The sequence below is a fragment of the Somniosus microcephalus genome, chromosome 6, assembly GCF_052327205.1.
Source record: "Somniosus microcephalus isolate GS21.2 chromosome 6, FLI_Smic_1.0, whole genome shotgun sequence".
NCBI lineage: Eukaryota > Metazoa > Chordata > Chondrichthyes > Squaliformes > Somniosidae > Somniosus > Somniosus microcephalus.
This window is the reverse complement of record NC_140992.1, coordinates 214,183,975-214,209,701: the sequence shown is the minus strand read 5'-3', so window position 1 is coordinate 214,209,701 and position 25,727 is coordinate 214,183,975. Positions and strand designations below refer to the sequence as shown.

General features: G+C 43.8%; 1 protein-coding gene across 4 annotated transcripts in view; it reads left to right on the top strand.

Moving 5' to 3' along the window:
* Nucleotides 1-25,727, top strand: part of slc6a2 (solute carrier family 6 member 2) — a 251,088-nt gene that overhangs the window by 152,222 nt on the left and 73,139 nt on the right. For all 4 annotated transcript variants that reach the window (XM_085991382.1, XM_085991383.1, XM_085991385.1 and 1 more), the window contains 2 exons: nt 166-304; nt 3,794-3,928. In XM_085991382.1, the coding sequence (XP_085847508.1) occupies nt 166-304; nt 3,794-3,928 (274 nt within the window). The remainder of the gene's footprint in view (nt 1-165; nt 305-3,793; nt 3,929-25,727) is intronic.

Sequence of the window (25,727 nt, the reverse complement as noted above, 5' to 3'; positions counted from 1 at the left end):
GAAATGGTTACAATTGAAATTAATGGGCTAGGGTAAGTTAGATTGATATAAACAGTCATTTCAATAAGACATTTTCAATTGAATGTTGCAGTTATGTTATAAAGGCAAATCGGCATCTTTCTCTATAGCCTCTTACTCATAATTGTTGATATTTTGATTCTATAGGCGTGGAGTTCTCCATCTCCATGAAAGTGCTGGAATTCATAACTTGGGATTGCCGAGGTGGCAGCTTTCCCTCTGCTTGCTTGTTGTGGTAATCATTGTCTACTTCAGCCTCTGGAAAGGGGTAAAGACTTCAGGAAAGGTAGAATGTTCTACTTCTCATAATCAAAAATGTGTTAATTGAGAAAAATTTGTATTTTTTCAGACAAAACCCGGTACAGAAGTACCCTCAAGTCTGGTAAGAAGCAAACTGACCTGAAACACTTCATTACCTGCAAAATAAAGAGCTTCTCCAATTGGAACTAACAATTCACCAACTCATTAAAAGTTAGATGTTTAATTTTGCTAATTTAGTTTTCGACTCTGTAGCCAGATAAACAGTGTACCAGATGAAAGATTTTCCGTGTTATTTGTTTTAATTTTGTTCTGGTTAAACATTTGAAGAGCACAATTTGTAGGTGGAAATTAAGAGTGGAAACCTGACCAATCTGGATTCTGCCCCAACTTGTGACAAAACCCCCTCTTCAACCATCACTGCAATCACCTCCTCTCCCACCCCAGTTCCATTGCTTTGTTTCTACCTTACATTGGTGAAATGAAGGATTATTTTGATCATTGTATCAGTCATTGATGTAACTGTATACTTCTGCTGAGTTCTTGTTTGGAGTTTAAAGGAGTTTACAACTCTGGCTGAACTAACTTAATACTGGTTCAGCTGAAAATTATTTTAACCCTACATTTAAAAAAAAGTATAATTAACATTGGCATTGGAGACTTGGTGGGTTAATGCACCACCTGTTATAGTATTAATCTCCCCAAACCAGAAAGGCCTCGAGTTCAATTCTCAGTCCGTGTCGTTAGTTGATCTTAATCAGAATGGGGATGGGAGCACTGCGAATGCAAGAAGAAGTAAAACCACCCAGGATCCTCACTCCTGAACAGTATCCACTGATCCCTGCTGGGAAGTAAAGGTGTGTGGTCATCAGGTGAGGACAAGGTTGGACTTGCTGTGATGCCTCCCCATGGGTGAATCATTGCCTGCTTCACACCTGAAGAATGACCACTTGAATGAGGTTCTGACAAATGACAGACACCTATCAAACCATGAAACAACATAAGTCAGTGCCTTCAGAGGACATAAACCTAGGCCATTCAGGTGTGATGTCAGGAAGCACTGCTTCACACAAAGGGTAGTGGAAATCTGGAACTCTTTCCCCACCACCCCCAAGAAACTGTTAAGGTTAGGTCAGTTGAAAATTTCAAAACTGAGTTTCATAGAATTTTGTTCGGTAAGGGTATTGAGGGATATGAAACCAAGGCGGGTAAATGGAGTTATGATACAGATCAGCCATGATCTAATTGAACAAGGCTCGAGGAGTTGAATGGCCTATGCCTGTGTTCCTAAGCAGAGGGTAGAAAATGCAGAAAAAAAATTCTCATTGGCATTTTGGGGAAAAAAAAGTCATGAGTAGCTTCGCTTTTCAAAATGTTTGGTTTGTAAGCAACAATAATAGCGCATGGGTGATCTTTAATCTGATAATATTTACTGCAGTTAACTGATGGGCTTCCAGTGAGAGGGTCCATTGTAACCTCTTTTCACAGGAGATGCACTTCAAGTCACATTTCATTAAACCAAAACAGATTTGATATCCCTGGCATTTATATGCTGTTCACTTTCTGACACAGCGTGTACTTGATGTACTGTTTGCAAAAGCAGAACAGAAACAGTGCAGGTATTTGAATCGGGCTGTTACGAAGAAATTCAAAACTGAAGTGAGCATCTGGATATTTTTTACTTTGAAATAGTTTTACAGTTAACATTTTTACTGTTTTCCAGCAAGTAAAGGGTACAACGTAAGTCAGTATGCTGTCATGCAGTTGACACGTCAACTTTACTTGGCCTAGAAATACGACCGCACCCAAAAATGAGTGTTTCCTGCCCCTCATATTGGAGGCTTAAGAGGCCACTTAGAGCCTGAAAAATGGGCACAGCGTGATCAAATTTCTAGGCCTATATTTCTTCAGAGTGTAGCAAAATGTTTTCTTGTGATCCACTTTAAATTCCTTTGAAGTTGGACCATAAAAAGGTGTTGTTTAAAGTCCAAAATGGACTGACACCTAGAATCAGAGAGTCTCATACAAGGCAACAAATATGTAACTCATCAAACTGTTTACATGGATTGCCGTTGTCTCAAAAAATCTATACTTTTTAATCCATGTTAACCTAATGCGCTCAAATCTCTCAGCGTGGTGGTTACCACAGTACAAAGCTGTGACTGAGTTCCTTGCATTGGCTTATTCACTGCACAGATACACTAATATTCCGCCAGGGATTTCCCGGACTCCTGCTGTAAATTCAGTGGGAGGTTCAGAGTTGGCGGTCATGCTAAATTTCAGTGCCATATTATGTCATTCTAAAAATCATTTAAAAGGTAATATTTTTTAGGCAGGATTTCTCTTTTTATATTTTGATACTCATCAGCAACAGTATTCCCTGCCCGTGCTTCTGTTCCTAGTTTGTACAGTATGTCCAACATTCAAATTATTGTAGAACACCCAGAACCATTCCAGACCAGGCCAACAACCAAAAATAAAGCAAATGGTGTTTAGATCTATTCGGTAAGTTTGACTTTAAAAGCAACCAAACCGATAGAGATCATCAAATTCGTACTAATCGTAGTTGTTTGCGATGACATTGAGCAAAGTACTTTTATAAAACTCCAGTTTTATTTCAACACATCTGCATACTTAAAAGGTCTGGTAGATGCGGGTCTAGACTTTTCTCAACCTGCTCCAAGAGGGTCTGGGTGGGACTTCACCCCATTGGACTGACCCCACCCTGACCCATTTTCCTGGGTTTTGCCGGGGGGGGAGTCATTATATATGCAGGGCGGGCTACCATCAGAATCCCCACCACCACTGTCAGGGAAGGAAAATGTCAGCAGCGCTGCAGAGGCCTTTATTTGATGAGTGATCCAGGGTTGAGGAGAGGGAGAAGGGCCCACTACTGAGTCCTCTCTCTCTCTGCCAGGCCTTCCGCCACTGGTAGTCCCTGGTGGGAGCAGTGATAGAAGGTGCAGACACCAGGCTCCACCTCTTCACTGTCACTTGCATGTGGCGGGTGGGGAAGGGACAATCGGTGGCCTGGGGCAACAATGCAGTGGTGTGCCTGAAACTAATAAATGCTGGTGATAAAATTAAAATAAGCATATACACAGTGTGACATGCACATAATTTCTATTGGTAAACAAGTACATGTCGTCACTCAGTTATGTTGCTGCGGCACAGCAGCCTCTTGTACCAGGTTTTTTTGAAGCTGGGATATAATTTTGTCACGTGCACTATTGAACAAACAGTGATGCAACTTATATAGCTGACTGCTGGATGAGAGAATTTATTCATTTTCAAATTTTAAATGGGCAACATATGGAGTATTGTTGTAGTTTGGATTCGACTATCCATTTTCAAATTTAAAATAAGCATTCAGTTTGTGATATCTCTGAAGAATCGGACAGGAGGGCTGAAATGTCATGGCTTTAGCTCAGTTTTTCTGTTTCTGCAATGTTAGATCAGGGACAGTGATTGATTAAAATGGAATAAAGTGCATGTGTCTTTTTGGCTTCTTCTGCAGGTGGTGTGGATCACAGCGACCATGCCCTATATGGTGTTATTTGTGCTGTTGATCCATGGAATCACACTGCCGGGTGCAATGAACGGGATCAAGGCCTACCTCAGCATTGACCTTGAACGCCTGAAGGAAGCTCAGGTAGATTCTTCCAATCTGCCTAATGAAAAATGGAAAGCAATTGAGTAGATTTGTGATTGACTCATTTTAAATAGGATCCTGTGTTAGTATTGTCTCTGATATTGAATGCCTTATGATTCTGTACACTATAGTTTGTATTCTATTCAGTATGATATTTCAGGTTTGTAAAGGATATGGGAGTATGCAGTGCAAGGACAAATGGTTAGTGTTCTCTGTACATTTAAATAACCATTAAATTTGTTTCGCTCGCGCTATTTCAATTATCTTTTACAATTCTTAGTTTAAGGGGTGGATGGTAGGCAGAAGTATTCTAGGGCAAAACAAATATTCAAAGGTCTCCAGACCCATGCCACTGCTTTTGGCTGACATTCTTGTGTCCTGTGTACACTGAAGCTCTGATCCTATATGTGTCTCTGCGTGCTGAACTGCAGCAGATTAAAACATTTTTTTAAGTGAAAGGAGTTCACAGTGACAGATCTTCTGTGAGTCTCATCATTTTTGGATTGTTCTCAAAATCCCTTTCAAATTATCTCAAGACTCAGTCCATACCTGCAAGCTCCAGTTATAGTTAAGCTTCCACATATATTAAAATAGTTCTCTCACCCCCTCCCAATTTTTTGCAATTTATTCGATCTCTTCCAAAGGCAGATGATGTGCTGAATCACAGTTTCATGGGCATTGTCAGCCTTCTAGTGACCTGCCCAAGTGGCTATTCTTCCTGTTTGAGCCTCCAGATTGGGTTCCTTTATTATTCATTCACGGGATGTAGGTGTTGCTGGCAAGGCCAGCATTTATTGCCCATCCCTAATTGTCCTTGAGAAGGTGGGGAGCTGCATTCTTGAACCACTGCAGTCCATGAGGTGAAGGTACTCCCACAGTGCGCTAAGGGTGGGAGTTTCAGGATTTTGACTCTGTGACGATGAAGGAACGGTGATATATTTCCAAGTCAGGATGCTGTGTGACTTGGAGGGGAACTTGGAAATGGTGGTGATCCTATGCACCTGCTGCCCTTGTCCTTCTAGGTGGTAGAAGTCGCGGGTTTGGGAGGTGCTGTTAAAGAAGCCTTGGCAAGTTGCTGCAGTGCATCCTGTAGATGGTACACACTGCAGCCACGGTGCGCCGGTGGTGGAGGGAGTGAATGTTTAAGGTGGTGGATGGGGTGCCAATCAAGCAGGCTGCTTTGTCTTGGATGGTGTCGAGCTTCTTGAGTGTTGTTGGAACTACACTCATCCAGGCAAGTGGAGAGTATTCCATTATTCCTGACTTGTGCCTTGTAGATGGTGGAAAGGCTTTGGGGAGTCAGGAGGTAAGTCACTTGCCGCAGAATACCCAGCCTCTGACCTGCTCTTGTAGCCACAGTATTTATGTGGCTGGTGCAGTTAAGTTTCCGGTCAATGGTGACCCCCCCAGGATGTTGATGGTGGGGGATCCGGCGATGGTAATGCCATTGAATGTCAAAGGGACATGGCTAGACTCTCTTTAGTTGGAGATGGTTGTTGCCTGGCACTTATGTGGCGCGAATGTTACTTATCACTTATCAGCCCAAGCCTGAATGTTGTCCAGGTCTTGTTGCATGCGGGCACAGACTGCTTCATTATCTGAGGAGTTGTGAATGGAACTGAACACTATGCAATAATCAGCGAACATCCCCACTTCTGACCTTATGATGGAGGGAAGGTCATTGATGAAGCGGCTGAAGATGGTTGGGCCCAGGACACTGCCCTGAGGAACTCCTGCAGCGATGTCCTGGAACTGTGACGATTGACCACCACAACCATCTTCCTTTGTGCTAGGTATGACTCCAGCCAGTTGAGAGTTTTCCCCCTGATTCCCATTGACTTCAATTTTACTGGGGCTCCTTGATGCCACACTCAGTCAAATGCAGCCTTGATGTCAAGGGCAGTCACTCTCACCTCTAGAATTCAGCTCTTTTGTCCATGTTTAGACCAAAGCTGTAATGAGGTCTGGTGCCGAGTGGTCCTGGCGGAACCCAAACTGAGCATTAGTGAGCAGGTTATTGGTAAGTGCTGCTTGATAGCACTGTCGATGACACCTTCCATCACTTTGCTGATGATTGAAAGTAGACTGATGAGGCGGTAGATTGATGGGGCGGTAATTGGCCGTATTGGATTTGACCTGTTTTTTGTGGACAGGACATACCTGGGCAATTTTCCACTATTTTGAGCAGATGCCAGTGTTGTAGCTGTACAGGAACAGCTTGGCTAGAGGCGGGCTAGTTCTGGAGTACAAGTCTTCAGCACAATAGCCGGATGTTGTTGAGACCAATAGCCTTTGCTGTATCCAGTGCACTCGGCCATTTCTTGATATCACGTGGAGTGAATCAAATTGTCTGAAGACTGCCTTCCATGATGGTGGGGACGTCAGGAGGAGGCCGAGATGGATCATCCACTCAGCACTTCTGGCTGAAGATGGTTGCAAATGCTTCAGCCTTGTCTTTTGCACTCACATCCTGGGCTCCACCATCATTGAGGATGGGGATGTTCATGGAACCTCCTCCTCCCATTAGTTGTTTAATTGTCCACCACCATTGGCAACTGGATGTGGCAGGACTGCAGAGCTTTGATTTGATCCGTTGGTTGGGGGATCGCTTAGCCCTGTCTATTAGTATGCTGCTTCTGCTGTTTATCATGCATTTAGTCCTGTGTTGTAGCTTCCCCAGGTTGGCATCTCATTTTTAGGTCTGCCTGGTACTGCTCCTGGCATGCTCTTCTACACTCCTCAGTGAACCAGGGTTGGTCCCCTGGCTTGATGATAATGGTAGAGTGAGAGATGTGCCAGACCATGAGGTTATAGATTGTGCTGGAATACAATTCTGCTGCTGCTGATGGCCCACAGCGCCTCATGGATGGCCAGTTTTGAGCTGCTAGATCTGTTCTGAATCTATCCCATTTAGCACGGTGGTAGTGCCACACAACACGATGGAGGGTGTCCTCAGTGTGAAACATAAACATAGAAGATAGGAGCAGGAGTAGGCCATTTAGCCCCGCCATTCAATGAGATCATGGCTGATCATCCAAATTCAGTACCCTGTTCCTGCCTTCTCTCCATATCCCTTGATCCCTTTAGCCTTAAGAAATATATCCAACTCCTTCTTGAATATATTTAATGAATTGGCCTCTACTGCCTTCTTTGGCAGAGAATTCCACAGGTTCACCACTCTCTGGGTGAAGAAATTCCTCCTCATCTCTGTCCTAAATGGCTTACCCCTTATCCTTAGACTGTGACCCCTGGTTCTGGACTCCCCCGACCATCGGGATCATCCTTCCAGCATCTAGTCTGTTTAGTCCTGTTAGAATTTTATAAGTTTCAATGAGATCCCCTCTCATTCATCTAAACTCCAATGAGTACAAGCCCAGTCGACCCAATCTCTCCTCATACGTCATTCCTGCCACCCCAGGTATCAGCCTGGTGAATCTTCGCTGCACTCCTTCCATGGCAAGAACATTCTTCCTCAGAAAGGGCGACCAAAACTGCACACAATACTCCAGATGTGGTCTCACCAACGCCCTGTACAACTGCAGCAAGACTTCCTTGTTCCTGTACTCAAACCCTCTCACTACGAAGGCCAACATACCATTTGCCGCCTTAACCGCCTGCTGCACCTGTATGCTTACTTTCAGCGACTGGTGCACAAGGACACCCAGGTCTCGTTGCACTTCCCCTTCTCCCAATCTATTGCCATTCAGATAATAATCTGCCTTCCTGTTTTTGACACCAAAGTGGATAACCTCGCATTTATCCACATTATATTGCATCTGCCATGCTTCTGCCCAATCACCCAACCTGTCCAAGTCATACTGCAGTTTCTCGGTATCCTCCTCTCAGCACACACACCCACCTAGCTTTGTGTGGTCTGCAAACTTGGAGATATTACATCTAGTTCCCTCATCCAGATCATTAATATATGATGGCCCAGAAATTCGTGTCGGGGGCTTCCCGCGGGTGCAAGCCCCCGACCTACACTTACATAGCGCGCCGACAGTTGAGGCCTGGGCCTGCGTGGATTTCCTGTCTGTGGCCCGTTCCAGCTCCCGGCGCGCTGTGCTTGCGTGACCCAGCGGCGTACTTAGTGCGATGCATCGGCTGGGATCACGTGAGCACTGGGCAACCAATCGGAGGAGGGAAAAGTCCATTCATGAGTTTGACACAAGACCTGTCAAACTCATGAAAACTCCGGGCGCCCAAAACAGTACATAACCTTAAAATATTTTTTTTTTAAAACATCACACTATTTAAATCAACTATAAATAACATTAAATAACCATTTTAAACAGTAATTTAAATTTTTGAAAAAAATAATTTTATAAAAAATCAGAGCTAAAAATACACTTACTGTAAAGTATTAAAAAAAAAATAAACCTGTGGGGAAAAAAAGTTCTAATTTTAATTAATTGACCACTTACCTTTTAAAATGAAGTCCTTACGTCTGTTTTTTTAATGTGTAAAAAGTGGAGGCCTTCACGCACGGGCAAACCTGTCAAAAAAAAGGAAGTTCAACGCACACGCGCTGCCTCATACGTCGCACGCGTTTCACCTCTTAACCCCTGCTTTCAGGGGACTGGAAGTGCCGTTTTCCCACGCATGAGCTGTGCATGCAAGAAACCAGCACTTCCATCGGGTCCACGCGTGGGTACCCCGTGCGTACTCACGCGTTGGGACCCGAATTACTGGGCCATTGTGAATAGCTGGGGTCCTAGCACCGATCCCTGCGGTACCCCACTAGTCACTGCCTGCCACTCGGAAAAAGAGCCATTTATTCCAACTCTTTGCTTTCTGTCTGCCAACCAGTTCTCTATCCAAGTCAATACCTTGCCCCCAATCCCATGTGCCTTAATTTTACACGCTAATCTCTTATGCGGGACCTTATCGAAAGCCTCTTGAAAATCCAAATACACCACATCCACTGGTTCTCCCTTATCTATTCTACCAGTTACATCCTCAAAAAATTCCAGTAGATTAGTCAAGCACGATTTACCTTTTGTAAATCCATGTTGACTTTGTCTGATCTGGTCACTTTTTTCCAAGTGCTCTGCTATTACATCCTTTATAATGGACTCTAGCATTTTCCCCACTACTGATGTCAGGCTTACTGGTCTGTAATTCCCCGTTTTCTCTCTACCACCCTTTTTGAACAGTGGGGTAACATTAGCTACCCTACAATCCATGGGTACTGTTCCAGAGTCTATCGAATTTTGGAAGATGACCTGCAATGCATCTACTATTTCTAGCGCCACTTCCTTAAGTACCCTCGGATGTAGATTATCAGGCCCTGGGGATTTATCGGCCCTCAATCCCATCAATTTCCCTACAAATACTGATATATATCAGTTCCTCCCTGTCATTAGACCCTATGTTCCCTGACATCTTTGGGAGGTTATTTGTGTCCTCCTTTGTGAAGACCGAACCAAAGTATGTATTTAATTGGTCTGCGATTTCTTTGTTCCCCATTATAAATTCCCCTGATTCTGACTGCAAGGGACCTACGCTTGACTGCACCAATCTTTTTCTCTTCACATATCTATAAAAGCTTTTACAGTCAGTTTTTATGTTCCCTGCAAGCTTATTCTCATACTCTATTTTCCCCCTCTTAATTAATCCCTTTGTCCTCCTTTGTTGAATCCTACACTGTTCCCAATCCTCAGGTTTACTGCTTTTTCTGGCCAATTTATATGTCCTCTCCTTGGATCTTATGCTATCGCTAATGTCCCTTGTTAGCCACGGTTGAGTCACTTTTTTTGTTTTATTTTTATGCCAAATTGGGATGAACAAATTCTGTAGTTCATCCATGCGATCTTTGAATGTTTGCCATTGCCCATCCACCGTCAACCCTTTGAGTGTCATTCCCCAATCAATCCTACCCAACTCGCACCTCATACCATCGTAGTCCCCTTTATTTAAATTCAGGACCCTAGTCTCTGATTCAACTATTTCACACTGCATCTTAATGAAGAATTCTATCTTCGTCCCCACAAGGACTGTCCAGTGGTCACTCCTACCAATACTGTCATGGACAGATGCATCTGCGACAGGTAGATAGGTGAGGACGGGGTCAAGTAGGTTTTTCCTCTTGTGTTAGTTCTCTTACCATCTGCTGCAGGCCCAGTCTGGCAATTATTTCCTTCAGGACTCGGCCATCTTGGTCAGTAGTGGTGCTACCGAGCCACTCTTGGTGATGGATATTGAAGTCCCTCACCCAGACTTCTTCCAAGTCGTGTTCAACATGGAGGAGTACTGATTGATTCATCTGAGGGAGGGCGGTATGTGGAAATCAGCAGGAGGTTTCCTTGCCCATGTATGACCTGATGCCATGAGACTTCATAGGGTCCAGTTAATGTTGAGGAATCCCAGGGCCGCTCCTTCCTGACTGTATACCACTATGCCGCCACCTCTGGTGGGTCTGTCCTGCCGGTGGGACAGGACATACCCAGGATAGTGATGGAGTCTGAGACGTTAGCTGAAAGGTATGATTCTGTGAGTATGACTATGTCAGGCTGTTGCTGGACTAGTCTGTGGGACAGCTCTCCCAATTTTGGCAAAAGTGCCCAGATGTTAGTGAGGAGGACTTTGCAGGTTTGACTGGGCTTAATGTGCCTTTACCGTGTCCAAATCCGGTGCCTAGGTTGATGCCGGGTCATCCGTCTGGTTTTATTCTTATTGTTTTTCTTCGTGGTTTGAATCAACTGAGTGGCTTGCTGGGCCATTTCAGAGGACAGTTAAGAGTCAACCACATCGCTGTGGGTCTGGAGACCCATATAGGCCAGACCGGGTAAGGGCGGCAGATTTCCTTCCCTAAAGGACATTAGTGAACCACAACTGGACCCTATCCTGTCTTTACCTGAAATCCGTATACCCATGTTTTCCCATCCACCAACCTCCTCAGTGGGAAAAAAAAAAGCATCATCTTGGCCATTAATTCATTGGGGATGATTTTTCCAGTAAAACTGTTACCATTGGTTATGCTTTTCATTTCCAAGGAAATCATCTGGCAGTAGCCAGGAATAGGAATCCTGACTGAGCCCCCACTCCCTTTTCTTAGCTTAGGAATGCTGAGGTCAGTTGTAATAACCAGGCACCACTTCAACCAAGGTAAACCAATCTGTGCACAGAGCAGAGATTGAACCCAAAATCTTCCTGATTTCTGCGGCTCTTTTTTAAATTAAGAAGCGCCAGTGAAGGTAATAATTGGATAATGGCAAATTTGGAACTTAAAGTCCTGAAGGTTGTAGGAGATGGCAATGATTGAAGGAGAGTAAAGGCTTCTACATTTCCTGAGGTCCTGAGGAAAAATGTATTAATGTGGAAGACTGCAACTGTTAAGTCTGTGTGTTCTGGTTGTAATTACTAACACAGACTACAAGATTAAAGTTCAACAGGTCTTTACTGGTTGGAGGTCAGGACTATACTAAAATACAATATTACTACACAGTGCTTATATACCGGTGGTCACCACCGGTATTACGTATACAGCAGCCAGAGAAAGTAGTACATCTCTTAAGGTGGAACAGGCTTAAGTTCTCTTAAGGTGGAACAGGTTACATACACCACAATCCTCCCTTTTTAGCTTAACAGTCATATCCCCATTTAACATAACATAATAACATATATAACTTCAGGTATAAACAGTTCAAAGGTTCAGTCTCTCAGGAGGCCTTCTGATTCGGTTTGGATAACGCCTTTCAGTGGTCTCTGATTCTTGTTGCTGAGGTGACTCTTCTTGTTGGTTTCCTATGTATTGGATGTCATCATCAGGTACAGTCCCTGCCGAGGTAGATGCTTCAGGTTCATTAACGTCTTCCACAGTTGTCTCTGTCGCAACCATGGGTTCGACCCTTGCTCTCGATTCTACCAGTTGATCCGCATGACGCCTTATCACATTGTTACCAATATCTACTGTGTACATCAGAGGTCCTTGTCTGGCCCGAATTGTTCCGGACTGCCATTTTTCGTTTCCATAGCCCCTTGACAACACTGGTTGTCCTACGTCGAAACTTCGAGTGGTCTTGTTATTAATATGCCGGAACTGTTTGTTTTCCACTTCCCTCCGCACATTTGGTTTTAACAAGTCCAACCTGGACCGCAACCTCCTGTTATAAAACATCATGGCAGGACTTTGGTTAGTCACTGCATGAGCGGTGTTTCGATATGCCATTAGGAAATTGTCCACCTTGTGCTGTAGCGGAATCTGATCATCATTCATGGCCTTTATTGCCTTTTTGAATGTTTGGACAAATCTCTCGGCCAACCCGTTTGTCGCCGGATGATATGGGGCAGAGGTATAATGTTTCACCCCATTCTTCTTTAAGAATTTTTGGAATTCTTCCGACATGAACTGTGGTCCGTTGTCCGAACAGATCTGTTCTGGCAATCCGTTCCTTGCGAATATTGTTCTTAACACCGCAATTGTCTTTTCTGAAGTAGTGGTATTCATCTTGATGACTTCTGGCCATTTGGAATGTGCGTCCACCGCAATTAGGAACATGGAGTCCATGAATGGACCAGCAAAGTCAATATGTACGCGTTGCCATGGGGCTGAAGGCCATTCCCATGGGTGTAGTGGTGCGATCGGAGGTGCATTTTGCACTTTTTGGCACCCAGCGCAGCTTTTCGTCAACTCCTCTATCTGTTGGTCAATACCCGGCCACCATACATAAGCCCTAGCAAGACTTTTCATCTTAACTCCCCCCAGATGACCTTCATGCAGTTCTTTTAGAACTCTTTCCCTTAACTTGGGAGGAATAATCACTCTTGTCCCGTACATCAAAGTACCATGGCAGACGGACAGCTGGTCTCGCCTTGCCGAGAATGCCAGTAACAGAGGATCACCACGTGTTGGCCATCCTTTCACTGTCACCTCGTAGACTCTGGATAGTGTCGGGTCGTTCCTGGTTTCTCTTTCAATACTTGCATTGGTGACTGGTAAACACTCGATGATGGTCGAATGAAATAACTCAACAGGGTCAACTTTCGTCGTTTCTTCTTCTTCAGGTAGTGGCAGGCGCGACAGCCCATCAGCATTGCCATGCTGCTTCGTACCTTTGAATTCTATTTGACATTGATGTGCCCCTAGGAAAAGGGACCATCTCTGGAGACGCTGTGCTGTCATCACTGAAACACCCTTCTTAGGGTTAAAAATGGATACCAACGGCTGATGGTCTGTCAGAAGTGTGAATTTTTGGCCCTGCAGGTAATGATTAAACTTCTTCACTCCCCATACAAGGCTGAGAGCCTCCCTATCGATCTGCGCATAGTTGCGCTCAGCGGAGGTCAATGATCTGGATGCAAACGCGACTGGCCTTTCCGTGCCATTTGGCAACTTGTGTGAGAGTACTGCCCCAATACCATATGGAGAAGCATCACAAGCCAACCGAATAGGCAGTGTCGGGTTGAAGTGAGCCAACACTTCCTCTGAGGTGATCAATTCTTTGCTTTTGCGAAATGCCTTCTTACAGTTTTCGCTTCATTCTCATGGTACCCCCTTCTGTAAAAGAGCATTTAGCGGGTGCAGTACCGTGGATAGATTTGGTAGAAATTTATGGTAATAGTTAACCAATCCTAGAAACGACCTCAACTGAGAGACATTATCCGGAGCGGGAGCCTTTACAACTGCCTCTATCTTGTCAGGAGACTTATGAAGCCCCTCCCGGTCAATGACATGACCACAGTACGAGATCCGCTTCTGGAAGAACTCACATTTCTGCTGATTAACTCTAAGTCCATACTCTTTCAGTCTGTTGAGCACCAGTTCCAAGTTTGCGAGGTGTTCTTCATCACCATCACCTGTAATCAGAATATCGTCCAGGTAACATTGTGTGCCTGGAATTCCCTGTAATACCTGCTCCATGGCCCTCTGCCAAATTGCTGGAGCCGATGCCACTCCAAAAACCAGCCTATTGTACCGGTACAAACCTCGATGCGTGTTGATCGTGAGGTATTGGCGTGACTCTTCTTCAACCTCCATCTGCAAGTACGCCTGCGCCAGGTCTATCTTGGTGAGGTGTTTCCCGCCAGACAATGAAGCAAAAATATCCTCAATCCGCGGAAGCGGATACTGCACCGTGTGAAGCACCGGATTAACGGTGATTTTGAAATCTCCACAGATGCGAACCTTCCCTGGTTCTCCTGGCTTGTTGCTCGAAGGACGTTTCATAACGGGAACAATGGGCGTAGCCCACTCACTCCAATCTACCTTAGACAGTATACCTGAACGTTCTAGCGCTTCCAGTTCCGCTTCTACAGTAGGTCGTATTGCATGGGGTACCGGTCTGGCTTTAAAAAATTTTGGGTGTGCATGTTCATCAATCTTGATGTTTGCCGTAATTCCTCTGTGTTCCCAGTCCCTGCTGGAACACCTCTTTAGCATCATCCAATATTTTGGACAATCGTTTAGGTTTGACATCTGTTTCCCCGGAATCTACCGTTAGTGCCTTCAAGGAGTGCCAGTCCATATTTATTTTCCTAATCCACTCCCGTCCCAGTAGTGGTGGACCTCCTTCAGGTAGCACATATAAGTCCATTACTTGGCTTTCTTCGCCCTTGTGGACCACTTTTACCTCTATCTTTCCGATGGGGTACACTCTTTGCCCCGTGTATGTTTTCAATATAATCTCCGTATCCCGTAAGGGAATATGTTGGAATAACCTTTTGTAATCTTTCTTATTCATGACCGTCAATGCCGATCCAGTGTCCAATTCCATCTTTACTTGGACTCCTGCTATCTGAAGGGTGACCCAAATTGTCTGGAGATCTGCATCCTTACCAATGTTGTGTACTCTTAAGCTACCCAGTTCATTACTATAAGCGTCTGAATCTGACTTCGGTTCGGTCGAACTGTTCTTTGTCACCTTGTGTACCTTTATGTATTTTCCTTGCGGTGACTTTTTGTTGCTGGTCTTCTTTCCTGACCGGCATACTTTAGCTATGTGGCCAAGCCTGCCACACGTTCTGCATTCTTGGTTTTTAAACCAACACTGGTTCTGATCGTGCGTTGTCTTTCCACAACGATAACATTTTACAGTACTCAAACCCAATTTATTTGTACTGAGTTCCGGTGACCGTAGCTGCATTACTGCCGTGCCTCTTGCTGTGGCTTCGTGTGCTGCTGCCATAGTGACCGCTTTCTCAAGCGTCAGCTCATTCTCCTCGAGCAGTCGCTTTTGTGTATCTTTTAATAAACCACACACAAATTTATCTCGTAGCGCCTCTGTCAGTCTCGTTCCAAACTGACAGTACTTTGCTAGCTTACGCAATTCCATTAAATATTCAGCATTGCTTTCATCCTTCAGCTGCCTTCTGCTGTAAAATTTAAATCGTTCCGCTAGCATCAGTGGCGTGGGGTTTAGATGATTTTTCAGGACAGTAACAATCTCCTCGAACGTCTTATCCGCCGGTTCATCTGGTGATAAAAGGTGTTTCAATTGCCCGTATGTCTTCGCACCCATTAAGTTTAATAATGTTAGTGCTTTCTCTTCATCTGGGACTTTATTTGCTTTACAATAATTTTGTATGCGTTCTACATACATGGCCCAATCTTCGATGTCGCTATCAAAGGTATTAATGTTCCCATGTTTAGGCATCGTTGCAATTTAATTTATTTTTATTTTTATCCAAGATGGCGGCTTCCCGCTCTTGTCTTCGTCCTCCGCCTACAAAATGGCGGTTTTCCCGCGCTTGGCGGTCTTCACCCGTCCCCCGACGCTGTCTCCGCTTCACCGCGGCTCTCGCGCCTTCAGTTGCCCCAGACGCTGCGCCTTTTTAGCCCGAATGCGGCCCGGCCCTTATCACCAGCCGCGATCGATGTCCCCGCGCTGCGCCTTTCGGCCCGAATGTGGCCCGGCCCTTATCTCCGGTCGCGATTGATCTCACCGCCCTTATTCCTCCGTCTTCCCTCCCCGTCTGTACAGCCAACGCGTTCGACTTTCTGGTCGCGTCGCTGCCCGGCTTACCCACCACCGAGGTAGAAAGAAGATAGTTGACAGCCGCTGATGGAGGCTTCGAGTTCAGGATGTCTTCTGCACTCTGGTTTCTCGATGTCTGCCGCGCGACGTGTCTTCCAGCAGGGTGATGAGGGTGGAAGCCTCTCTTCGACGTCCGTTCTGTGGACGAAGCCGCCGTGGATATAAACTGCCGCAGGGTAAGAATCGGACTCATCGCCACTGTTAAGCCTGTGTGTTCTAGTTGTAATTACTAACACAGACTACAAGATTAAAGTTCAACAGGTCTTTACTGGTTGGAGGTCAGGACTATACTAAAATACAATATTACTACACAGTGCTTATATACCGGTGGTCACCACCGGTATTACGTATACAGCAGCCAGAGAAAGTAGTACATCTCTTAAGGTGGAACAGGCTTAAGTTCTCTTAAGGTGGAACAGGTTACATACACCACAGCAACGAGTTTTGATGTAAACACAATGAGGTTGCAGAGAAAAAGAAGAGCGTATAGGATTATATATTTTGAGCTGGCATCTGGCCGGCAGGATGTAAATGAGGCCTGGGAGTTAAAATAGCCTGGGCCTCAAATTGATGCTGTTGGCCAGGTTTGATGCTTGCCCTGTCCCCTGCCTGCCCGAATCCCACTTAGTTAAAACGAGATCTTCATTGCCACAATGGAGGACATAGTAGAAATCCAGTTCTAGTGCACTGAGAGCGGACTAGAGGTTATGAGGACTGAGTGCTCAGTATCACAACAACCTATCAACCCACTGGAGAAGAATTAAAATATTTATATCAAATTTAATGGTTGTATTGGAAACAAATGTTCCCAATAAGTAAATGGATATGGTGATACGTTTTTTGTAGGCTGAACAGGATGTTGGTGGGTGAGGAAGTGAGAGCCAGGCTTCAGTTCTCTGCTCGATAATCTCAGTGAAATGCATTTTGAGAAATTGGCAGTTCTGCAGTGATGAGCACAGTATTTTATTGTTGCTGCAGTAACTGTGGTAGTTAGTTAAAAACAAAATATATCATTCGCCTTTTCCTAGACAGACTTAATAATAATGTTAAGTTAACATTGGTACTGTCACTAGATTTCCCCTGTAATCAACAATATTCTCTTTTGTCTTATTCAAGTAGTTCCAGATGACTCAGAATCCCTCCAGTAGCAACATGTGTAAAAAAACTGATGTCTGAACACTTGGCAGTCTCTGCTTATGCAAGTCCTTCAATGCACAACAGATGTAAACATTTTAAGCAAACCAGCTCTACCGAAGTCTGAATCACTCAAAAACTTCCAGATCAACACAAACTGCAGTGCTCCGTCAACCTTCATTATGCAAAATATATTCATGAACAGCACATCATTCTCTCACTTTGCAAATCTCCCATTTTATGTTTTTGGTTACAAAGTAGAATAGTGATCAGAGTATCCTTGTTTCTAAGCCCATGCAGACCCTGCCCTAAAACATTTGAAATATTTGTGTGGTGCAGCTGTAGGATATTGATTTGACACTCCATCTCGTGATTTCATCATGGTAACGTCTCAATTTAATTGGGACCATCTGGAGAAAGTGTCAAGTGAAGACTATCAGTTGTCACTGGGAAACAGCGAAGTCAGAGTGTGAGCCTACCTGCTTTACTCTTGCACACCTCTTAGTATTTATTTCAAGAGCAGTAGATGCCTGGGAAACAGATTGTCCCCTTGCCCACTTGCAGTCTCAATTGAGAAATGGAGCCTGGCAGAAGATGTAAAGAAGAGGAAGAAACTTACAAAAAAAATGTGGAACATAAAAGTTATATTTTAATGTACAATCATAACGGAGATGTGGTTTAGGCTTGGATACGACTAGGAAGATAATGGGCAGTATTTTCCGATCGGAGGCTTCCCGCGTGCAGAAACCTCCGATCTGGAAAAATCTACACACTTACCTGAGGGCTCCCGAGGTGCGTGTAGTTCCGATGCTGGGCCTCTCCAACTCCAAGTGCGCAGGACCCACGTATCCCAGAGACGCATGCGGTTCGCAAGCATCCCTGGGATCACGTGGGACACGGGGAGCCAATCAAAGAAGGGAATCTCCCTTCATACACTTGACAGATAGACCTGTCAAATATATGAATGTAGATCACCCCAAAAACACTGTAAAACATTAAATAAATTTTTAAAAATCACATTTTTTAAATTAGTTGATATTACAATAAATTAAATATTTTAAACAAATTAAATTTTTTTGAAAAAAATAATTAAAGTTTTTTATGGGGCTAAAAATAAACTTCCCTTTTTTAAAAAGTATTTTTAAATGATAAATGAGTGAGAATTTTTTTTAAAAACTTTTTTTAAAACTCTTATCCTGGTAAAAGCAGGCCTTACACCTGCTTTACCAGGCGTAATAATTCTAAGGGTTTTCTGCGGGCGGAGGGTCTCCAGAAAGTGGAACTATCTGCCCGCAGAGGCCCTTCTCTAGGGCAGGCATCCAATCTGTCAAGAGCGTTCTTGACAGATTGGAAATGCCGGTTTTCAGTGTATGCCTGAAACCGGCATTCCTGATGTCCCTACGGGTGTGTACACAGCGCATACACGCCCATAGGGATCGGAATATCCAGCTCATTGTTCCTGGTTGTAACATTTTCAGGAGAGATAGAGAAGGGAAAAAAGCAAGAATTTAAGGATGTCCTAGGAGGTTGCATTAAGATAGAATCCATATGGCTTGAACTAAGAAATAGGAAGGGAAATGGTGCAATTTTGGTATGCATTGTAGCCACAAAACAGTGGCGATGAGATAGAGGTGGAGATCTACAGGCAGTTTAGAGAGATAGGAAAGAATAACAAGATAATATTGGGTGATTTAACTATCCCAAGATAAACTGGACCTAAAGGTAATGTATGTGGTCAAAGTAGGTAGTGCTTTTTAGAATGCACCTAGGCATTCTTCCTAGACCATAATGATTTTGGTTGAACAAGGAAAGAAGCATTGCTTAATTTAGTTCTGGGCAATGAAGTGAGGCAAATAACTGATAGGAAAAAACAATGGGGAATGGCAACCACAAGATAATGGGATTCTATATAGGAATAGAAAAGGATAATGAAGAGTGAAGATAAAGGTGCTGGACTGGAGTGAAGTAAGAAGTGATCTAGCCCAAATTAACTGGGCAGAAAAATTAGAGAACAGGTCAACGGATCAGCAGTGGGTAATCTTCACAAATCTAGGATGAATAATGTAAAAATAAATACATTCCTATAAGACAAAAGGGGGTGCTTCAAGAATAGAATTTTATGGATAAATAGGATACAACTAAACTGAAATTTAAAAGGGAGACAGATGGTAAAGTAAATAGTAAAATACTGAAGATAATCATGAGAAATATAGAAAGTGTAGAAGAGATGTGAAAAGGAGATTAGAATAACTAAATGTGAATTTTAAAAAGGCTAGCAGAGAATGTAAAAGAAAATAATAAGGGCTTTTATAAGTTGAAGGATTGGGAAATAAACAGATGAAGGACTGAGAAGGTGGGTGAATTAGAGCGAGTGAATTCAATGACAAATCGGGTACAGCTACTGCCGCCACTAACCTCCCGCTGAATTTCGCGGGAGGAGTTAGCGGTGCTGCGTCCGGGCGCTAGGTGCTTTGCGCCCTGTTAGCGCCCCCTCGTAACGGGAGGCACAAAGCAACCCAATTTTTCCCCCCAAGACTTAACTTTCTGTGGCAAGATTAATGGGCAATTAATGGGCAAATACAGCAAGTTCCCAAAAAGAAAATGGAGGGTGGGGAGCTAAGGGCGCGATGCTGTTTTCGCAAAGCTAACAGCAGAACGGCACAACTCTTGGATAATTGCTGAAAAATAAACAGCAACTGAAAGATTACTAATTTCAGATTTGAAATGTTACTGTTATATTTCATTGCCCATGTTATTAATAGTTTTACAAATGACTCTAGTTGCATTGTCATTTGATGTTTCGTGAAACCTTCACGACTACAAGTCTGTAGTTAAGAAAATAAATTGCTTGCTGGAACTTCTGAACAGCAGACCTGGTTCTGCTTTGCCAATGTTCCAAATGTTCTTAAAGCAGATTCCTTGCCTGTTTTTGGACAGAGGAATATCTATTTAACTAATGCTGTAAGAAACAAGAGTAGTCTTGCCAGCCAGAGCAGTACTGATCTTACAAATAGCCAGCTCACTAATGCATCTCTGCACTAATAAAATAACTTCTTCTGTACACTGTTTACATATGAAACCAGTTCCTTCAGTTCATAGAGACGGGGAGATATTTAAATTCAGCTATACCAAGTGAGAAGATTTGCATTGCTGGCTGATGCAGAATCCAGCTTCATACAGCAAAATTCAACATAATAAAATATAACTATAATATGTTTACCTCATAACTAGAAGAAAGAATTTACCATGGAGGAGCTTGTGGCTTCTTACCTCTTTGCGTAAAGCTGGTGCGTGTCCCCCCCAGAGGTGATTTATTAGCAGACTTGGTACTAGTCCAGTGTGTTTTCGTTGTGCTTTGAGATTGTGCCACATTCTCCAGGAATATTTAATGGCCCAGATTTTCCGATCATGGGCCTCCCGCGGGCGGAGGACTGCGATCTGGAAAAATCTGTGCCCTTAACTGAGGGCTCCCGGGAGGCGCAGAGTTCCGCTGCTGGGCCTCTTCAAACTGCCGGTGCGCAGAGCCCACGTATCCCAGAGGCGCAGGTAGTTTGCAGCGTCCCTGGGATCACGTGGGCCATGGGGAGCCAATCAGAGAAGGGAATCTCCCTTCATACATTGGACAGGAAGACCTGTCAAATATATGAATGGAGATCACCCCCAAAACATAGTAAAACTTCAAATAAATTTTTTAAAAAACACATTTTTAAAATGGCTTGAAATTACATAAATTAACTGTTTTAAACAAAAGTTTAAATTTTTGAAAAAAATAATTAAACTTTTTAACGGGGCTAAAAATAAACTTACCTTTCTTTGAAGTATTTTTAAATGATAAATCAAAAAGCAGGCCTTGCACCTGCTTTTACCAGGCGCAAGAATTGTAAGTGTTTTCTGCGGGCAGAGGGTCTCCAAAAAGTGAAACTCTCCGCCCGCAGAGGCCCTGCTCCAGGACAGCCAGAGGATCTGTCAAGAGTTTTCTTGACAGATCGGAAATGCCAGTTTCCAGTGCATGCGCAGTGCATACCTGAAACCGGCATTTCCAATGTCCCTACAGGTGGGTATACAACTCGTACCCACCCGTAGGGATCGGAATATCCGGCCCATTGTTTCCATGATTAAGCTTATTTCTTCTAATAATTGTGGCACTGGGTGACACAACGGTTGATGCTGTTATTACTTTGTGACTTGCTTCCTGCACCCTCTATTAACTTGTGGAATTGGACAGTACGTTGAGGGTATTCTTTCGGGGGGGGTGGGGGGGAAAGAGAGGAGGGTTTATTTGGATGTGAGTTCGCCAGATCAAAGAAAGCTATTTCAAGAGGTCTATTTTTCAAATAGGGATTTCACAACAAGGTTCAACTACAAAGTATTTACAGCACAGAAACAGGCCATTCAACCCAATAGGTCCGTGCCGGTGTTTACGCTCCACACGAGCCTCCTCCCACCCCTCGTCATCTAACCCCATCAACATATCCTTCTATTCCTTTTTCCCTCATGTGCTTCCCCTTGAATGGACCTATGCTATTTGCCTCAACTACTCCCCGTGTCAGCGAGTTCCATATTCTAACCACTCTCTGGATGAAAAAGTTTCTCCTGAATTCCCTATTGGATTTATTAGTGACTATCTTTTATATTTATGGCCCCTAGTTCTGGTCTCGCCCGCAAGTGGAAACATCTTCTCTACGTCTACCCTATCAAACCCTTTCATAATCTTAAAGACTTCAGGTCACCCCCTCAGTCTTTTTTCTAGAGAAAAGAGCCCCAGCCTGTTCACTCTTTCCTGACATAGTTCTGGTATCATTCTAGTAAATCTTTTTTGCACCTTCTCCAGTGTCTCTATTTTTATAATATGGAGACCAAAACTGCTCACAGTATTCCAAGTGTGGTCTAACCAAGGTTCTATACAAGTTTAACATAACATCTCTAGTTAACATAACTAGAAATATCACTGCTTCCATTAAAATAACAATTCAAATAAAGCAAATTAAAAGAAAAAACAGTCTTGTTGGACAAAAACGCAGAAGAACAAAGCCCCACTTATGTGTTGCTAGTCTATCAATAACTTTGCTAATATTTATTACAATGGCTTGGAATTTGCAGTCAGTGGCGAAGGAATGGCGCTTGCCATTCATTATGCTTACAGCTGCCCACAGACTTTATGCGGGCTTTTGAGCGGGCATTAACGGTTCCTAGAGAACATTTGCAGGGTGGCTCCCTCTACAGGGGATCTGTGGCGTGTGTGAGCAGTCCAAGCAACTATGTGTCTCTTCAACCAATCACATTGATGAATCCTCACTGAGACACAAAGGGCAGGATTTTCATTGAGGATGTGGCCAATCCACGCGATTTTGACTTGATTGACCTTGTTGAGCCCGCCCAGCGGACTCAGCAGGCCAATTAAGGGCCACCCGGCAACAGGTGACGTCACAGATTGATATTTCATCTGTCAAGGCCTTTTGACAGATGAAATATCTGTTTCACAGCTGTTTGAAGCTGTCAAACACTGACAATCTGTACTCCAGGTTAATTCCTTCCTGTCGGGATGATTTAGAGATTTCCCCAGAACAAAAAGCTGAATGCTGGAACTTTTGACAGGTCGCGGCCATTCTGCTTTCTGTGAGATGAGGGACTCCCGAGACCTGAAGGAAGGAAGGCTGTACATGTAATTAAAACTTCTTTATACACTTTACACACACCAAACACACTTACCTTTGCACTCATGCACCCATCACTCACCTGAACACCGGACATCTCGACCCCTCCAAGCCCTTCATCCCGATGGCCCACCTCGCTAACTTGGTGTGGTTTGGAGCCATCGGGAATCCCACATTTCACCAATGAAAATAGGGATTAGGCTAAAAACTGCCTGTTAACTACCTGTTAACAGGCAGTTAATTGGCACTAATCCCCTTCCTGCCTCGGGGAGGCGGGTCCCAGTGCGGGTCGAGTACCCGCCTCTCTTGAAACTGGCATGGGGGCGGGATGGGTTCGTGCCCCCCGATTTCGGGATTTTAACCCCTCACGCCTCCAATCCCGCCTCCACGGCCCAATGAAAATCCTGCCCGCAGAGTCTAAACCAGGAAGTATAAATTAGAATATTTAATTACTTGTAAAAATAATGTACAGAAAATGAAAGAGAAGGAAAGAAAGATGGGATTGAGGAAGAGAAATAAGAGACAGAAAGAAAAAGTAAAAAAAAAATTATTTAAATTTTATAATTTTTGAAAAATTTCCAACAATAATTAAATTCTGAAGGAATTAGACTCCACACTTGTAAAATTAAATTTTCAGGGCCAGAGAGGTTGTTTGGCAGTAATTATGACTTTTACACCATTAAAAATTCACTTACACCTGAATGTACCAGCCCTAACTTTTTCTAGCATAATTAGTGAGTAGGTACAGCAAATTCACACCCTTACATGGATTTCAATACTCAGTCTATCGGTGAGATACCAGTGTGGAACAGCTTGTGGAGGAGCAGGGCAAATCGGACAGTAACTTCCAAATTTCCGCGTTTAACTGCGCATGTGTGGACTCCGGAAGTTGCTATCCGATTTACTCCATAATAATGGTGAGCCTCACTGTTGTTGTCAACGTATAATCCGGGCCAATACCCTGGTGAACATTTAGAAGCGCAAGCCCAACTAAATGATTTTGACTGGTTGGATTGTGGAACTGACTAGGTCTGGACAAATATCTGCTGTTTTTGTGTTTTACCAAATGATCTAAGGCATGTTTTTTCAAAAATCATGGAAATTTCAGGAGGAGGTGGTTTGTGAACACCCAGAACATTCCCCCTGCTTACTGAGGATGAGGTACAAAAGTGGAGCGATGTGTAAATGAGATATACCTGGTGGCACTGTCTATGCTGCAAATCAGTGAGCATTACTTAATATAACAGCAATATTTATGCTTGCACTAATTCTTGTTGAAGGAGAAACAGCATTGTACGCAGGTAGGTTAGTTTGTAGTGTACACACTGTATGCAGTTTGGGGATGTAGCTGTGTTCCTCTTGCTGCATTAGAAATTATAGCTCATCATCAAGGATGTAACCTTAAAAATAGTCCTCAGACAGTCCTTGTATCCATCCTCTGCCTTTTGCTGCTGATATACTTCAGTAAGTCTTATGCTGTCTATGGATTATATTTGATGTATGAGGCGTAAGCTTAAAATTAGAGCCAGGCTGTTCAGGGGTGATGTCAGGAAGCACTTCTTCACGCACAAAGTAGTGGTTCAAGTTTCAGCTCAAATTCATTTGCATAATCATAAATGTAGAATCATAGAATAGTACAACAACAACAAATTGCATTTATATAGCACCTTTAACATGGCAAAATGTCTCAAAGCGCTTAACGAGCGTTATCAATAAACATTTTGAGACCGAGCCACAGAAGGCAATATCAGGACAGATGACCAAAAGCTTGGTCAAAGTGGTAGGTTTTAAGGAGCATCTTAAATGAGGATAGAGAGGCGGAGAGGTTTAGAGAAGGAATTCCAGAGCTTAGGGCCTAGGTAGCTGAAAGCACGGCCGCCAATGGTGGAGTGATTAAAATTGGGGATGCGCAAGATGCCAGAATTGGAGGAGCGCAGAGAGCGCGAAGGCTTGTAGGGCTGGAGGAGGTTACAGAGATAGGGCGGGGCGAGGCCATGGAGGAATTTGAAAAGAAGGATGAGAATTTTAAAATTGAAGCATTGTGGGACTGGGAGCCAGTGTAGGTCAGCAAGCACAGGGGTGATGGGTGAATGGGACTTGGTGCGTGTTAAGATACGGGCAGCTGAGGCAGGTCATAGTCGGGCGATGTTACAAAGGTGGAAGTAGGCAGTCTTGCTGATGGAGCGGATTTGTGGTCGGAAGCTCATCAGGGGCAACAGTGACACCAGTGTTGCGAACAGTCTGGCTCAGTTACCAGGGAGAGGGATGGAAACGGTGGTCAGGGAATGATGTTTGTGGCGGGGACCAAAGGTAATGGCTTCGGTCTTTCCAACATTTAGTACAGCGCCGAAGGAGGCCATTCAGCTCATCAAGTCTGCGCCATGAACCAGCACGATTGGGCTTACATTAAAAAATATTCCTTGATGTTTTTAAGAGTGCTCACCTGGTGCAGTTTTATTATTACAGCTGAAAATGGGTTTATCACAAAAAATAAGCATTTTTAATAAGAGTCTCTAGTCCATCACCTGTGATTAACCTGATTTTAAATCACTGAAAATGACTTAAAAAAACTATACTGCACCATTTACTAGTTTAATTGGTGTACTCCAGTCAGTTTCTTAGTAAATTAAATATCTTTTAAAACATGCCTCTTAGTGCCTTTGCACCAAACACCTCCCCCCCCCACCCCAAAAAAAACCCTTAATTTGAAGAGCCTCCTTGAACGGCCGCAAACAGGCGCAATCGGTGGAAACTCGCCATGCTCATTAATACGATTTGGGGGCATGGTCAGTTTTGTGCGCAGGGCTGGTCCAGCACAATGTTTTTTAAGCCAACGTTAAACATTACAGAAACTCTATTTACCCTTGACGTAACTTGCACTTAAAATTCCTCGATCTTTTATGCTGGTTTGGCCGATTTCAGGCGAATTGCACTGGCAAAACCAGCGCAAACTAGCAGAAACTCTGGGCCACTATGTTTCCAAGTTTATGATGAGTGGGGAAATTAATTAGGCAGGCTGCAAAGGCTGCTGCACTC